The sequence below is a fragment of the Vanessa tameamea genome, chromosome 27 (assembly GCF_037043105.1).
Source record: "Vanessa tameamea isolate UH-Manoa-2023 chromosome 27, ilVanTame1 primary haplotype, whole genome shotgun sequence".
In the NCBI taxonomy this organism is placed as follows: domain Eukaryota; kingdom Metazoa; phylum Arthropoda; class Insecta; order Lepidoptera; family Nymphalidae; genus Vanessa; species Vanessa tameamea.
Window position 1 is genome coordinate 7,580,147 of NC_087335.1, and position 19,044 is coordinate 7,599,190.

The window sequence follows — 19,044 nt, forward strand, 5'->3', positions numbered from 1 at the left end:
ATGTACCAAGTCACATGGTAAATTGTCAAATCACACGACAATCACACATTTGCCAAACACAGTGGCAACCGGGTTTACACAACACAAAAACAATAAAACATGGATATCTTGACAAAACACACAATAGTTTTTTAACACAACAATTACATAATATCTAATTGTTAAAATATATTATATTCATATTTTAAGTAAGACATTTGTGAAAGCAGTGGTTGGTGGCCAGAACACTACTGACAAAAAATGTTTATAATTACTAAGTCATACATCCAAAGTATCTGATATTTCTCGTCCCATATCTGTGGAAAAAATACTTAAATTATCATGTGATACATACAATTCATTGCCACTCTCACAGACTTTTACAGTATATCTGTCATTATTATTAACTTAAGTAATGGTGTATGGACCTCTATATTTGCAGTCTAGTTTGCTAATGTTCTGAAAATTTTGCTTCACGAGCACAACATAGCCAATTTTAGTTTCAGTCTTATCAAAGTCATTTTTTTAAATATTGGCTCGCTAGTCCATCCCTTGGTTCGATTCTGGACGGCAAATATCAAGGTCAAAGCGTTCAAAATTATCTGTTAAAGCTGACTAAGCAAAAGGACACTGACTAAATGCCATAAGAAGCTGGAAAGGTATGAGACCAGTACTTTTGCTAAATGTAATTTTAAATGCTAACTGCACTTCACCTACAACATCCTTCCAACCTCTCCTGGTAGACGTAATATAGCAAGATAGCAATGGTAAAGCAATTTCTCACTACTTTCATCATTCGCTCAACTTGCCCATTTGCACGACTAACGCCACTAGCGATAAAATGTACTCCTATTGACCGGCGGTCGCAATGAAGCAGCCCGATAACATATTATTCTTTTAGGGGTTCCAAATGGATAAATTAATTCTTTAAGACAATTAACAGTAGCCAAGACAGTAAGATTATTGACAAGTTTCATGTAACAATATTTTGTAAATGCATCTCAGACTACAATGACGTACTGTTTTACAGGTATATTGCCACTTAACTTGGCAGTCATATCCATGTGATCTGTGTGAAAAGGAACCGGAGGCTTAGCAATAGGGTGAAGAGAAATTTGACGTGAATCAGATTTACTTTTATTACCTTTGCATGTAAGGCAAACCCTAATAAACATTTAGACATATTTGGGAACAAACGCAAAAGTGAAGTCTCGTATTTTATTTTACCCGTTAATGGAATCGGCTACCGTATCACGAATGAGAGAACATTGCGCACCACTATCTATTAAACATGAGTAATTACGATGTTCTATTTGAAGGTTTTTTTTTTTAACTTTTATAAGTAATTGTAAGCGGCTTTATAAATTTTTGATTTTTTATTTAAAGTTATAAAGAAATTTTTCAATAATATGTCCTTTTTTACTGCAATGAGTATAAATAGGAGCGCCTGGTTTTTACATTTTTTCAAAAAATAAAATGATTCGTGTCGCTAGATGCAGATATTCCTGCAAGTCCAAGCGTTTACGATACGCCATTAGACAGTTCACGATATATAAAGAAAATGTTATTTATCAATTTAAAGCGTATAAAAATTGAAACGATGTCCGACAGCTACCAAAACCATCTTTAAGGCTACTCCTCAGCTTAGGTTAACAACTGTGATTTAAATTTTAATCGTCCTGGATGTTTGATCGAACAGCGCTAATAAGAAGTTCTTCTAATAAGAATCTTAATTTGACTAGTTATGCCTTTGAATATTTATATGTCTAGATAGACTGTTAAAGTTAAAACATTTGTGACCAATGGTTGGCCACTAAATACAAGCATATTAATAAATTAGTATGACTTAGTAGTTTGTAGTATTAGTTTAATTGAACAATGAATAACTGATCTTTCTACTGTCTAGAAAACATTATTTAAAAAAAATTGATTGCTTGAGGATTCATTAAAAAAAAAATTAATACCTAATAAAAAAATATTTTATCGAACAATGAAGAACAATAAGCGAACAGTTGAAATAGCAAAAAAGCGTTTCGGAACTCCCGACAGAAGTGATAACTTAAAAAACGTCTGTCTGAAATACGCCTACCGCTGCCGTATGCTTAAGAGAAAAGGGACGCCAGACAAGGCAGTGGGCAGACAAATTGGGGCCGTGACGCGTTACGTAACGAAGCGGTTTACCCTACTATAAGAAGTTATCACTTCAAAAATTGAAATCCCACCGGGGACCTAATTTTTGTGATAACGTTTGGTTTTTACAATAAAAATAATCTAAAAAAGGTCTAAAAAAGGTTTAATACATATTGAAGATTTTTATTATTTTAAGAATGTAAGAGGTAACAAATTCAACTTAAAATAAATATATGTATTTGATGGCGTAAAAACAAGTTTATTGAATGATATGACAATTTAATAAAATAAATAAAACATAATAAACGTCAAAGTACGACTTGTTTTGCCAACTAGACAAAGTCCTGTCAATGGCAAAATAATGCAATTTATTTATTGTTTACATCGGTATTTCCATAATATTTTGATGCCAAACATTCGTCTGTGATGTGTGACCTTTATTCTAATTATTAAAAATGTCGTGGCTTAATTTGAACCAAAGTTTAAACAGCTTGAAAGGACAAATTACAAACTTCGCTACAGAAGTTTTATCTGAAAGTGTTGTTCAGGCCAATATCGAAGAAGCGACTGAAACTGAAACTTCAGCAAAGAATCTTGAAGATAAATGCCACTATCTAGAAGCCGAGGTTAGTTTCGTACTTAAAATTTATATATATTTATAAACTTTGACAGATGTCGTTAAGGTTATGTTGTCGTAATTCATAATAACTTTATTAACACTGCAGTATGATGTCAACTGAATATTTCCTTCAAACCTTTACGATACATACATATTAATAAGTAAAACATATTTGATACTTATGATTAATTTTATTTTAAGGTCTATTTGTTATATTTTAAATTATACTAGAATGAAATATGTTTCTGGTTTGATCCCTGCATTGTCAAATAGTGTTAATGTTTAATATTGTTAGTGGTAATATGACAAATTTAGATTTATAAATTATTCGTAATGTGGTAAGATAAAATCTTGTGTTAGAAATTATCAACACATGGATTGTCATACATGCTGTGATTTGTCTCAGTTATTCCTAGCCAAGCAGATCAACCAATGACATTCGAGTATTTAATACCCCAAGAGTTTGTTTCTTGGAATGGACTACAGGTATCTATTCTAATTGAGTTGGAGTTAGGGAGAAGATAGTACACATGTGTTTGTTCTCAGACTTGTGTATTATTATATATCATCTGCTAAATATATCACATATCTTGTATCATATGCCATATTTTTCTATGTAATTTTATGAATTTGTATGAATTGACATTCATACAAATTTATAATTTATGCCTTTTTTCCATTGTAAACTTATTAATATTCTTAATTTTAATGTGGTAACTGTATACACATATCTAACTTATCATAAACAAAAACAAAAACATAAATAGGAGGGATAAAAATATTGCCTTGTAATAATTAATCTATGTTGTAGGGTAAACAGATTAAAAAAAGGGTAGATAATCAAAAACATTAAGCAAATATGTGTACACATTATATTTAGGGGAAGAAAAAAATATTTTGTAACATATATTTTTTATAATATATCTACTGCAAAATATATTAGTTTGATTATTTTTATTATTCGTTCAACGTTTGACATTCGAATCTCCATTTTTTCGTAAATCCATAGTGAATATCATAGATTAATCAAACTCTCGACCAATTATATTGTGTCATATTATGATTGGAATAGAGTATAATATGTTTATAAAGCTTGAGAGTCCTTAGTTCAAATTCCAGGTTACCTGGAGTTAGATAATTATAGTGCATGACTTCCACATAGACTAAATAATATATTACACAAAATACCAACATTCAAATCAGGGTATGTTTGGTTACTATTGGTATTTATTTAACTTATGACAGTATATATATATATATGATATGAATTGTGATTCAACGGGAAAATGCTGCTATTTTGCTAGCATTCTCGCCACCATTCCTCGAGGTCATGATTTATACAGCACCATATTTTTTCTTATCTGTTTATAGTTAAGGCTTTAATGTTAATAATCTTTATGTAAATAAAATCGTCATGTATATAAGCTGATGCATATTATATATAATGAACACAAGAGGCAAACTATATTATACATGGGGTCTAAACATAGAATATACAGTCTCTACTTTTTATAGGTATGATTTTATAGGTTATATACATAAATTATTTTTCGTAATTTTGTAGGGCAGTAGGTCACCCTTAATCTTCATCCAAAGGTCTTGTACAAAGTGTCGAATGTTTTAAGTTCACCAAGACAAATAAATATTTTTATATGTTTTGGGATAACATAATAGACAGTACTAATCGAGGTGAGGTTGTATGTAAAATAAAACAATAACAGTTTTCTTTTCTATATATTATATACTGGTTTTCGCCCGAGGCTACACTTGCGTTTTAGGGGTTGGTCGTACTTAGAGTTCTAACTTGCCCATACTGATTTTCATCGAATTCGGTTCAGTGGCTTGGCCGTAAAAGAGCAACAGACAGACAGAACGAGAGCGAGTTAATTTCGCATTTAGTATGTGAAGTCGTATCACGACCTTGTTTATATAGACCAAGCTTGTAAATCCATAGTTCTATTAACGACTTTTATATCACTCATTATAGTTTGAGCGGATTTCCCTGCATATAGAACTTTATCACAGCGTTTTGTTTAAATCTTTCAATACGAAACAAATCGTTTATAGAAATTACTCGAAAACAAATGACGTCATAGGATTAAAGCCTGTTAGTGTTCCTAGCTTTCTTAATTGTATAGTAATTTTTAGCTTAGTAATTGTATTTATACATATATACATGTATGTTTATATATCTTTTTTAATTATTTTAATCGTAACGTGTACGATCCTACACTATTCATCCGATTGTGTATAGATCAAAATTCTGTTGACACTTTCGAGAAGGTTTCTGGCGTAGTACCATTAACGTACACTAGGCGATGGACAGAAGCGGAGATTTCTTAGCAAGAAAAAATGGTATTGTAAGGCATTCGCAAAGGCTGAGCATGTTAATTTTATAGGAGACTGGCATGTTAGCCAGTATCCTATAAAAATGCCATTCATCTTAAATTTTACAAATGAATATCAAAATAACAGGCCGTGTGCGAGTTCGACTCGTGAACGAATGGTTCCGTATCATTATCTTTAAAAACGCCAAAAAAATCATGCCTGTTGTACGGGAGCCCTCTTAAATAATTATTTTATTCTGTATTTTATTCTTTTTTAGTAGTTATAGGGGCAACACAAATACATCATCTGTGAAAATTTCAAGTGTCTAATACAGCTGGTTACAGACGGATAGGCGGATGGACGGACTGACAGCGGCGACTTAGTAATATGGTCCGTTTTACCCTTTGGTCACGGAACCCTAAAAACAGTAATAAATATATCATATAACAATACAATATATTCATTAATATAAACATATGGATGGACTTTAGTATTTCTTGATTTTACAGGGTATATACAAATATATATTTGTTGCATCCTCCGCGCGTTAGGGCTCAGATCGCTCTTCCTCCATTACTCGGTGCTCAAATAAATCCGTTAACGGACTTCTCAATATCTTATTTAAGGCTAAGGCCGCATTACCGTTTTTTCCAGCTAGCGGTTAACCGCTACAACCGCGATACTGAGACGCACGCACAACGATTAAAAACCGCGAAACCGCCCGCGATTCTCACAGTTTGAAGATGGATTTCAAGATGGCAGTATGTGTTGTTGCTCTGATATTAAGAAATAGAAAGAGAAAACGTCAGCGTAAATTTCACAAATATTGGATTTCAAGCCTGTGATTGGATGAATCCAATATTTTGTTCATATTCTGTTTCGTTTGAAACAGACTCCGACTCTGTTGACGACAAAGTTACAATGACGCGCCAATGCAACCACTCCTTACGGCGCTGTGGTCTACCGAATACTGACCAATAATCGCCCGCTGTTATAGCAAGTGCATGCGCGCCAACTAAATTCTATGGGTTACAAATTTTATCGCGGTGTTTACCCGCGAGCATTTTGTAACATTTCGCGATTTTAAAATCAGTCGCGGGTAAAAACCGCAAGTGCGGCCGCTTGTATTAGTTTGCTTAATACACAAATTCACGCGATTAAAAACCGCAGCTGTTTAACCGTAGTGCGGCCTCAGACTTACGGAATAAAATCGGTAATAACAAATGAATGAATGACAGCTCCATCAAAAATGCAGTGTTGCCGTTTCGCAAAATCGATTTCATCCAATTGTCCACTTGACATTTCGATATCGAGAATTTATTAACTAGCAACACCGAGCCATAGTTCTTGATCGTATTAGCAAATGGCGTTGCTCGTTCCTCGACATATTCTTATATATATAATTGGAATTAATAACTTAGGTACAAACCTATATCATTTCAGTAGATAGTGGGCAGAACGGTCTCAAAATTAATATTATAATTTTGCTAAATTACGATTTAAAATTAATCCTAAGAGTCTATTTGAATAAAGCATTTCTTTTTTGTCTCATAATTTTATATTCGGACATAACCCCGTGTAAAGCGTTAGCAAATAATATTAGTTCCGTCCATGGTTGTATCCAAATGGTCGTTGGTAGGGTAGATAGTAGATAGGGTATCGTGTTTGTATACTGATAAATGATAAGGGAGTAAGCTTCGCCACTAAACCTGCGCTTTGATGTGTAGCTTAAATATCGAATGTTTTATAAAATACATACGAAAACCAAAGCAGGTTTTATAATGTTATGGCCAGACAAAACGGTCGTTGTAAAGAATATTTTATGGTTTATAATAACGAAGACTATTGGTAAGATGATTATAGGTTAATTACCGGCTACCACTGAGTTTTCAATAATACATCTCTTGCTTGCCGTTCTGCTATATGTCTAAATTGAAATATACATTATTCAAGTAAGCTTTTACTTCTAAATGGTAATTTAACAGAACTGTATTAAACGTCTATCACCGTTTCGGAATGTAGAATCTACCAAGAAGAACCAGCAAGAAACTCAGTAGTCTTTTCCAACATTTGAAATACAAAGTTAAATAGAATTATATATAATATATCCTACTTGTAAGTCAACACGTATTAGCTCTACGCTTTTTATTATATATATAATTTTGTATTGAATAAAATGCTTGTAATATAACGAAAGAAAAGGGCCAAAAAATACTTTTCTACTTTTATGTTTAATATTTTTTCGAATGATATGTTTTATGAAATCACTCACGATGTCAATGTTCATTACAATCGACTTATTGGTTTCGGATTACAGCGTGTACGGATAAACAATATTGTACGAAAATCATGCTTTATTCTCTTTGACGATAAGAGGACCTTACTAACTTAATATAATAACTTACTAACTTAATATATAATTGATATTTTTTTTTATATACACTATTTCACATTTATTTAATAGCTAGGCGGTTAATTTGCTACCTGATGTTAAGTGGTCACCATCGCCAACAGACAGTGGTGCTGTTAAAAATATTAACCATTCCTTATATCACCAATGCGCCACCAACCCTGGGAGCTAAGATGCTACGTCCCTTGTACCTGTAGTTACACTGGCTCACTCACATATCAATGCGAGTAAAAAGCCCTACCACCAACTAACATATACACTATATACGTAGGTACGTTAACACGTATTATTTGTTTCTTATATACCTACAATCTACAGGTATTGACTACATAAATTGGTTATTAATCAAGATTTGATTCAATTTAAAATAAATTTCTAAAAAATTATATATTTCTATAAAAAAAAAATCCGCTCGAAACATTTTTTGAACTTTATTTAAAAATAAATCAATTTAAGTATCTCAAATCTAAAATGGCGACGATTATGCAAGGCGTTTCTTTTGCTCTTGTTGTTAATGTATAACATAAAGTCATTGTTTTCAATATAGGACAATGCCCTCATCCCTAGAAAATACAATTTGTCAATCAAAATAGATAAAAATCTGTGATTCTAATCCCACGGCCCACATTCAATGTAAATCGAATGTTTATGCTAAATAATTTTGGCGCCATTTTCTAGCTACCTGACGTCGCTAACGTCACTTTGACAAATGCAGATAATGGTTGCAATTAGTCAACGAAGGCAATTTTTTTTTTAAAGAAAGATGACAGTGATGTTACATAAGATGTTTACAAAATTGATATTAATATGGCCGTTATTTTAAAATACGTACAATAATATTTTATTAGTATTGATATATATAAGGTAATAACTATTTTCTTTTCTATTGCATAGAAATGGTCAAATAGGACACCTGATGGCAAATGATACCGATAGGTATTGGCGCCGTATGAAATTTTAACCGTTTCTTAAATTACCAATGCCCCACCAACCTTGGGAACTAAGACCCTTGTACACTGGTTCACTCACCCTTCAACATACCAATACTATGTATTACTGTTTGGCGTTAGAATGTATATATTAATAACCAAGTAATAATAATTATAAAGTATTCTATAGTTTTAAATGAACGTAATGAAAAATACGATGTCATTGATATATACCGAAAAAAAGGACAAAGCACAGACGTGAGGGCCGTTTTAAATTTTAAATTTGGAAACGATTTAAATGCGAACTGCCAATAGGTCAGAGTGGAATTTATTCGCATGGTAAGTGGTTGTGCGTTTGTTTTTTTGTTCGCTAGTTTGTATGATAGGGTTGCCACAAACGTGCTTGTTAAATAAGAAATATTATTAAATATTACGTGTTATTATTATTAATTAATTTTTATAGATGTTTCCTAGTTCATCGTGTAGACTTAGAAAGAGATTTATTTTTCTACTCATATATTTGTGTAACAATATTAGTAAATACATTTATAAGTTGAATATACTTACCAGCGTACTTTGTATTTTCCATTGAGTATTTTTTTTAAGTCTATCTAAAATCTATATACGATACAGTTATGGAATGGTACAATTAGTATAGGTATTTAAAAGTAACGTCATCAAATATATATATACATATATAAGGTTTCCAAAGCATATTCGGGAAATTTTAAATGAAAAGATATGTCATATTATTAGGGCAGTGAGTCTTACACCTTTGCAAATAATGAAATGATGATAAAAAAAATGAACAATCACTTTGACAGCCCTAATTATATGTACATAAATGTTCGATGACGCTTTTCCTGTGCTCTCAATACCTATTATTATTATCGACACTATATCGATTTCCTCAACGTGAAAGGGCATGTAATTGTAACCATAGATTAAATATATATTTTTAAAACTATACTAGTATTTGTTTTATCTGTGTAATTTATTATGTATAATTATTTGATATTGTCTATTGCCAAACCAACTTCGGGAACGTTACGTCCCTTGTGCCCGTATTTACGATGGCTCATTATTCAAACCAATAAGTATTAATATTTGGCGGGAGAATTATGTGAGAAGCTGGTATCTACATAGACCGGCTTGCACAAAGCTCTACCACCAAGAACAAGCGTGTAATTGTATATAATATACAAATAAACATAATTATATGTCTACCTACATACATATAAACATGTGATTATATGAATAATTTAGACATTTAATATATTAGTCGAGTATAGAAACGGCGGTGAAGGAAAACATTGCGAGGAAACCTGCATGTGTCTAATTTCAAAACCTTCAAACCTTCTCCTCAAAGGGAGAGGAGGCCTTAGCCCAGCAGGGGAAAATTTACAGGCTGTTAATATGTATAAAAACGTTGCATCACATACATATTACAAATCGGAACACAACGATACTGACTACTGGTGTTTGGCGGTAGAATACTTACCCAAACGGGCTTGCACAAAGCCCTACCACCAAGTAAAGATTATAACTATAATACAAATTACAATTAATAAAGCTTAATTTTTTCAGAATGCAACACTGAAGAAATTAACAGAGGAGTTACAGGCAACACTGCAACATGAGGTAAGAAAGATTAAAGAGTATATATATTTTTGTATTATTACAAGAATGATACCCATTTATTTAATATCTCTACATAGTATAAAACAAAATCGCTTTTCGTAGCTGTTAAGTTTTAAACTACGCAACGGATTTTAATGCGGTTTTCATCAATAGGCAGAGAAATAGCGAGAATACCAACTCTCCTGGCCGAAAAAACAAGATTTTTCTTTTTATGTTCATTTTTCAATATGAAAGTTATATACCTTTATTTTACCTGTGTGAATCCATGCCGAGTAGCTAGTGTTAAATATACTATAGAAATATTAGTAAAATATTGCAGATATACCATTCGCTTTAAGGGCGGTTGAAAATAATTGCCTGAGTGCACTTAAACAAAATATATATATTTACGATATTGTAATCCGTTACTTTGGGAGTCGAGACGAGTTTTTTGTTTAAAATAGGTAGCAGACTGTCAAAAGATCTGATGGTTAGTGCTCACTGTAAGCAATAGTAACCAGGCCTTACATTGCCAACGCGTTAACAACCTTGCGAACTAAGATGTTATATCCCTTTTGCCTGTAGTTACACTGGCACACATCCTTCAAACAGGAAGACAATTCTAAGCATTACTATTTGGCGATAGAATATATGCTGCTAACGACTCGGATCGGCTTGGACAAAAGTCCCGTCACCGGTAACAGAGTTATTATAGAAGTTTTAGAATGGGACGAAATTATAAAAAAACAGTAGTAATTACAAGTTAAGAACAGTCTCGGGTGGTCCCTGTAATTAAATACCCCGACGAATAGGAAACCATTAATATTAATGGTCTTAAACACCAAAAAATAGCTTGTTAAGGAAACGTTACCTAAGTATAATAACATTTCCATAATACTCAGGAAATGGACTAAAGGGACCCAGTTTAGCATAATTTAAAAGGTTTTCGGTAAGATTTTAGATCTAAGGTCAAATGTCATGTGAAAGTTTCGTTGTCGTTTTTTGATTTTAAATGTTTATGGAGCTATGAGACCTCATCTAATTGAGATCAGCGTGTACAGATAAAACTTACACACTTATACAAAGTAAAAAGTTAATGCATATAAATCGAAGATCAAAATTCAGTTCTTGTGCGCCGCGTCTTTCAAGAAGGACGATGAGCTCCAACTCCAGCGAAGATCTGCTGATGTTTAGTAAATAAGAAAAAATGTAAACAGCCACACCTAACTAAAACTACGAAGTCAAAAAACGCACGGGAAACTGTGAGTCCGTGGATGTTGCGTAATGCAATGCTGCATGGATATATTGGATATTTTTCGTTTCAACTGCCTCGTTGGTCTAGTGGCTAGATATACAGCCGCAGATCCCGAAGTCCTTGGTTCGAACCTCAGGTCGGGCAAAAAATTATTGAATTATTGTATAAAAACTTCTCAGTAACTTTCCGGTCGTTTCGGATTTGCCGTCCCATCGGATTATGACAGTGCCCGAACCACGCGGTTCTAAAAATAAATAGGTAAATAAATGTCGAATGAAAGAATTTATAATTAACGAAAATGAATTAGTAATGATGTAAAATCTATACTAGTATTTATAAATGAAATACGAAATTAACTCTGTCTGTAATCTCTGAACCGCTGATCCGATTTAGATGAAATTTGGTACTTTTTTAAGTTCCCCCTTCGAGGGACTACAATGGGGTGTTACAATTAGCTTGCTATAGGTAAAGTTTTATCAATATCGCGCGGGTAGAGCCGCAGGTTCAGTTAGTGTTAGTTATAAAGTATATAGCGATAAATTTATTCCACTTTCGGTCGGTTGAACAAAAGGAGATAAAATTATTGATCGATCTCCAGCAGGGTGCCCGATAACAGGGTATAAATGCGATTGATAAGGCCGTTTGAGCTTTGTTCGGTGATCCCGACTAGCGGCGGAGGTATGTTATTTTGTATTATTTAATACATAAATATTATGAATTGTATTTTTGACGGAACCACTATTGAAAGTATCGTACATTTATGTGTGATTTTTGATATTCAAATACAGTCATTGTACACGTTGGTATAAGGTAGTTTTTAATTTGCAACGTTTGAAGATTATTAATTTTCTCCGACCGTATCGAAAAAGTAATTTCAAATAAGATATAACAATATGTAGGTCAATGTTAACTAAGTGTCAGGTACTCTAAATAAGTTCGTATAAGTATCTAAATATTTTTTCGGATATTTTTGATGATATTGTTCAACGGAAGGGCGAAGGGCCAGGGTTGTAAGTAGTCACCGATACCCATCGATTGGCGCTGGGAGAAATATTAACAATTACTTGGCGATGCCAATGCCAATACCACCAAGCTTGGGAACTAAGATGTCATGTCCCTTATGAACACAAAAATACTATGAATTACTGTTTAGCGGCGAATATATAAAGACTGGGTGGTACCAACCCAGACCCGTTTACACACAGCCTTACAAGTAAACGTGAAGTATGTTTCAGTTTAAACGATGACATTAATTAGTATTCCATTTTTATCCAAATTATAGTTTTTACTATATATATATATGTATGCATGTGTGTGTGTGTGTGTGTGTGTGTGTGTGTGTGTGTGTAGATAATATAATTTATTAGTTATTCTTCTTAACCTATTTAGATATACACAGTTGATCAATGTAAACTGTTACGTACACGTTCTGAAATGATATGATAATTTTTAAGAAATTTGGACTTTTAATGAGTCAATATATTATAAGCGAGTCCAGGTAGACGTTGTCCGGTCTTTGCATAAGCAAAAAGTCAAGACGATCCGTTGAAAGATATTGTGTTGCTAGCCTTTAATTGTAGCCTATAATGTGCTGTATAAAAATCTAATACATGAACAAAATACATATACGAGCCAAGGCGCAATGATTTACCGGTCGCCTAGCTATGTGAAAATTCGCTGGTTCGTACTGACTTCTTGGTTTACGGTCGTGTCCACGTCTAGCGCCAGCTTCAATTGGAGGGGCGAATAAGAATATTAGTAACTGCTTACAATGTCTTATAAGGTCATTGCAAGTATTCTTTTTATAAAATAAATTCTTATGATGATCAGTAAAAACAGTGTCAATTCCGAAACATGTGTACTGTTTCTGATGTATATTTTTAACTAATGACCACACACACATACACACTCGACCTCCGTGGTCGAGTAGTGTGTACACCGGTTTTCATGGGTACGCCACTCCGAGGTCCCGGGTTCGATTCCCGGCCGAGTCGACGTAGAAAAAAGTTCATTAGTTTTCTATGTTGTCTTGGGTCTGGGTGTTTGTGGTACCGTCGTTACTTCTGATTTCCATAACACAAGTGCTTTAGCTACTTAAATTGGGATCAGAGTAATGTATGTGATGTTGTCCAATATTTATATTTATTTATGAACTAATATCATATTACTTTTAAAATGAAGTAAATTAACTTTATAGTAGGGCTCGTGTAAGCTCGTTTGGCTATGAACTTCTCACCCATCAAATGCTACCATCAAGTAACGATATTTTTTATTGCTCTGTTCTGTTACGAAGGGCGATAGAGTTAGTGTAATTTCAAGCACAAAATACATAATATTATAGGTCCAATATTTGGTGCATTGACGGTACCTCATACACGGCTTCATGTAATTGCGACCGTATACGGTTCGATGACCCTCACCTTCCTATAATTAAAAGTATTAGTCTTAATTTTCTATTATACTACAGTATAATACAATACATTATATCATATGATATATGTTTTTCGCTTTTCATTGTTAAATATCGTAGCTTACTAATCTTTACTCTATTACGTATTTGTATCGAGGGTTATGAGTTTGACCCTAGTCATGTGCCTTAGTTGAAACATTTCTGTATATATTATAGCGTTTCTATAATCACAATTATATAAATTCAGTTAGTGCAAAGGTTAAGCGAAGGGTCGAATATTTTTTGTATGGAAATCGGCTGCATTGTGTGCAAGTCGTGTTTATTTGAATGAACTAGCAAGCCTTATGTGGTTATACGTGTTGATTTTTTTTTTTTAACACGAAAATGTGGATTATGTCACCGGAGAGAAATAATGGCTTAAGCGCCAAAATTGTATGTTTGCAAAATTAAGCTTAAAAATTTAACTTTAAATCTCATTTTCCAATAGTACTTTGGAATCGGAATGATTTACATTTTTAAAGATAGGGTACTCTTTAATTGAGTCTTCATGGAACGCTTTTACTGATATAAAAATACTTAAATGGTCTAAGTGTAAACAATATATTTTTATTAACTTCATGTATGTATATAATGTTTAAAAAACATTTGATGAATTAACTGTTCTGTTCAAGTAAAAACGTAAACATTTTTGGTGCTGACTGTACGCGATTAAAATAACAATAAATGTTTTTGTATATTATTTTAAAGCTTTAACATTCGATTGTCACGTATGTTTTCGTATTTTACCTCAAATAATATCATTTGTAATGTAGATGTATAATTTGTATATATATAGGCGGCATTTACTCAACTACCCTTGGGAATAAAGTTGTGTTATAATTTTTGAGAGTCGAGACGATCAAAGATCGGTTAAAGTACCGACGTTTGCTGGTTTACGACCAGGGCAGCAACACTTAATTTTCATGTGCTAATTTTGGTTATAATTCATCTCATAAACATCATATAAGGAAAACATCGCGAGGATAGCTCCATGTGTCTAATTACAATTAAATTCTGTCACATGTGCAATGAATAAGCTCCAATTTTCTCCTCGAAAGAGACGAGGCCTTAACCCAGCAGTGGGATTGTTGCTGACATTACAAGTACTCTATGTTTCTACGATATATTATCCACAGATCAGAATATATATATATATATCTAAACACATGAATTACTATTAGTGTTTCTGATATTGTATTGTTAAGTTAGCCGAATACAAGGCATATTTATAAAAAAAAAATATAACTTTACTTAAATAGTGGTAGTTTAGCGCGACTCGTCCGGATAGGTACCACCCGCCAAGTATTCTTGTGTTTTTTTTTACAGTAAATGAGCCAATATCTATGTGTGGTAGTGACCACTTACCATCTGGTCTTTTTGCCAGTGTACTAAATTTAAATTAAAACAAAAAATACTATGCGATGAAAAACTGGTGTGTCGAGTAAATACAAATAATAGAACGCTATATGTAATGTATACAAAATGGCGAATTGTATATTATATTGTAACATATAATATGCTTTTGATTGGTTGCAGTCTGTTTTATATGTGTGAAATCTGTACACTAAAAACTTGTGCAAAATTAAAATAATACAGAACGTACTGCGCACCAATTGTGTAAACCAAACAATGTGGTTATATGTAATTCTTGACTCTACATTTCATAAATTTCGCGAATAAATATAAAAGTATAAACTTAACCCGATTACTACTGAATATTTTTTTATTACATGATTAGGGAATACAAAAGAAAATATAATTTCTAATATTTTCTTAAACGTTTAAGAATAATTTGTATATTTTTTATTCAACGACGTCGATTTTTTAATATCAAAGACCCTATTAATTTAAATTCATTTATCGATTTGTTGGGAATTCAGGATGCGATTTTGAACTTTGACAGGTGATAATATCGCAGCTTTGTTAGTCGTATATATTGCATTTTCATGAAGGTTTTGTCACACGCGGACACGTATATTAGTCGTTGTGTGGGTGGAGGCGTGTAGCTCACGGTGCGCAGGCGCCGCCTCAACACTCAGTTACGTTGTAAACGTCATCGTGCACGGACGTCTACAGTTCGGCCGTCGTAGAGTCTTCGTATTATTTCCAGTTTCAGTAACCGTGTCGGCTAGTTCAAATAAGGTTATCGATTTATGTTTGCGGGTAGGATATCCGTACTCAAACTTTGGTGAGTTGTATTATTTGTTTGCCTTTTATGTTCATTTTTTTAACGTGTGTTTGTCTTTGATTAGCGATGGTGCGCGGTTGCACAGGTTATGACTGTTTCGAGTTATTTATTTTTCACTTATTTTCTTAACTTGAGTCACGTTGTTTGAACGTTCATGACATCACTTTTGGCACTTCCTCTGCGACGAGCTGGCTTGTTAACCAACGTGAGCTGTCTGTTATAAAAATGAGACATTCCGCGATAATTGTTATACAGTTCGATAGAAAGAGGCGTTTCTGTTGCGATAACACAATAATGATTCATTTCAAATTGTAAATCACGTAATTTTATATTATATATGTTAAAAAAAAAACTCTTGAAGAATCAATTTTTTTTTGTAATAGCAAGGTTATACCTTAGTGCTGCTAAATAATTCCTTCCTCGAGATAATTTTATGCGAAGTAATATTAACTTACAGATCTCAGGGTCATTGATCATTACCGCGGTGGTATCAGGAAGTATTATTTAAAAGACAAAAAAAATATATCTTAAAAAAATCATCTGACAAAAATTTTAAATAAAAGAAACGTCCGTTCAACCTATTTAGATAAAGTAAAATTAATCTTATATACATGGGTATTAGGATTGAATTTATTTGATATATTTTTAGACTTCAATTGCAAGAGAATATTATGTACAATAAAAGTAAAGAATATACTAAAAAGGGTAGAATTTTAAAAGTCGTTCAGACGTAGTGATTAGTTATAACTTTGAGTCTTGTGAGGTTGACTGTACAATCAGGTCAAGGAGCGATAGCTGTAAGTAAATATTGCATTGTTGTATTAACTTACCCGTTTATTTACAATACATATTATGTACCCATTATTTTCTTTGAGGAGTTCTACAGGGGCTTCATTTGGATGTCAATTTATTCGTATAACATCAAAATGGGATAAAGAAAAACTTTATATAGGACAAAATAGGTAACAGTATAGGTATTATTTGTACAAATAAAAAGAAGTAGGCTCAAATCTTAAGAGCGATGTTAGATTCTTAGTAACTGTGGGATCATTCATGTTGAAAAAATTACCATAAAATACTGATCCGATATGTTATTTTACGTTAACGAATTTAATCGGGCAATTTATTAAGATATTGACCTCCTCGGTTTTCCTTCAGAAAGCGATGAGCTTATTTCACCAAAATTTTACACTGTGTCTTGGTATACTTGCGGCAAATTTTCATCCAAAAATGCAGGTTTCGTCGCGATATTTTCACATTTTATTGTAAAGCTCATGAAAAATCAGTGTAGCTAGACTCGAACCCACAATCTTCGGTTATAAATCACGTGTTGCAAGTACCGAGCAATTTTGGCTCTGGACTATGTTAAGAAATTATATTTGATAAATTTTAAAACATTATTAACATAGTTATAATATCTTGCACCATCGTTTGACATAAATAACGTCTGTAAATTAATTGCAACAAAAAGAACAAAATGTAATACAGTCATACAAGCTTAGATCGTTCCAGGTAACATTGACGAGTACTCAGCGTGATGTCAGTTACGTTTTATGTAACGAGTTTGATCTTTGAAGTGTTCAAATTAGTTTTTAGAATTCGAGTGAAATTCTTTGAAATATAAATAATAATATAGTCGAAGACATATGTCTAATAGATTCGGGTGCAACAGAAAGTTTTAATTGATTGATTAAAGATTGTCACCAATTAGGTCAGCCATTGACTATTCCGTAACCAAATTAAACCTTACATTGCCAATAAGCCACTGACCTAGGGAACTAAGATATTATGTGTCTGTAGTTACACTGGCTCACTCACCCATCAAATTGGAACGTAACAATACTAAGCTTGGCGAAAGAATAGATGGTAAATGGGTGGTACCTATCCAAAGGGGCTTGCAGAAAGCTCTATCACCAAGTGCATGTAATTGTAACAATAAACTAATATGAAATACTTCAAGATAAAATTATATAATAGTGTTCTCGATGTAGAGAAAACAATGTATTTGTGTCTACTCTGCGTTGTGTGTGATTATCATTTTTAGGCTTAAATAATTTTTATCTGGTTATGGTGGATAAACAGGCTCAGCTTTCTTTCCTATAAATGAGTTTTAGAAATGATTCGACCTGTCTTTTCCAGTACAGATTGGAAATAATTAGAGAAAAATTTAAGGGATAGTCAATATGACTTCCGCCAATGTCGGTCTAGGAGCGTTGAGAGCGTATTACCTTCGTCTGTCAAATTAAAAAAAAAACAATATATTTTAAATAATCTTCCCCTCGTTAACGTCTCTTAAGAGATGTCTGATAAACGGACAATGGTCACCAATAACACTCAGTCTCTTAGAGATCTCATCTTCCACATAAGAACACATCCGTTAGTCGATGGCAAAGAGTTGTCAGACATGCTCATGGTACAATTCCTACTTACTACGCAAATCACGCTAAAACGATAAAACATCCAATAAAATTAATGGTGATTTCGAGGTCCGCACGAAGTAGTTTTTATTGTTTTTCAAGCTTTAAAAAAGACACATGAAAGATGTACGTATTATCGATATAATTGTTTATTTTCATACAGGGTATATACAATTCCTAGGTGGTGGTGTTACCCCTGTAGGTCGTACAATGATTTTATTTAGTCTAGCAGCTGCTCGTTCCAATTTCGTACGAGTAAAATTCATAAAAAGTTACAAATCCTATTCACCTCTTAAAGTTCTTAAGGGATGGTATAAAATAATACAATATTCCAAATGAATTAGCATTCTAGGCTTAGTAGTCTTGGATGTGCGTTTTTAGTTAGTTAGGACAAACGATCAATAAGTAGATTATCTATCTATAAAGTCAGTTACTACTTGGCTTTAAGCATTCAAAAAACTCTAGCTTTGTAATATTAAGCATATATTAAAGAATAAGTGTAATCACTCAGTTTCTTGTCGGTTCTTTGTCGAGAAACTACATTCCGAATTTGTGATGTTTACCTATATATTTAATTTAATCTTACTTTTTTTTTTGAGTTTTTAATTGCTCGTAAGAGCTTGAATAAAATAATAACAATTACTTATATCAAATAACTCTCTTAATGACGAGATTAAAGTGTTGATAGCGGAGGGATACCAATGTACGGATACGAGTGTT

At 32.8% G+C, this 19,044-nt stretch overlaps 2 protein-coding genes across 3 annotated transcripts in view; both read left to right on the forward strand.

Moving 5' to 3' along the window:
- The window catches only part of LOC113392053 (zinc finger protein 26-like), a 257,766-nt gene that overhangs the window by 74,823 nt on the left and 163,899 nt on the right, over positions 1-19,044 (forward strand). The window lies entirely within an intron of this gene.
- The window catches only part of LOC113392105 (thyroid receptor-interacting protein 11), a 57,945-nt gene continuing 41,321 nt past the window's right edge, over positions 2,421-19,044 (forward strand). The window contains exons 1-2 of one of the 2 annotated variants that reach the window (XM_026628382.2): positions 2,421-2,735; positions 9,983-10,036. In XM_026628382.2, the coding sequence (XP_026484167.2) occupies positions 2,565-2,735; positions 9,983-10,036 (225 nt within the window). In that variant the 5' untranslated portion in view covers positions 2,421-2,564. Of the gene's footprint in view, positions 2,736-9,982; positions 10,037-15,747; positions 15,908-19,044 lie in introns of those variants that run through there. The other variant, XM_026628383.2, reaches the window with a different exon arrangement.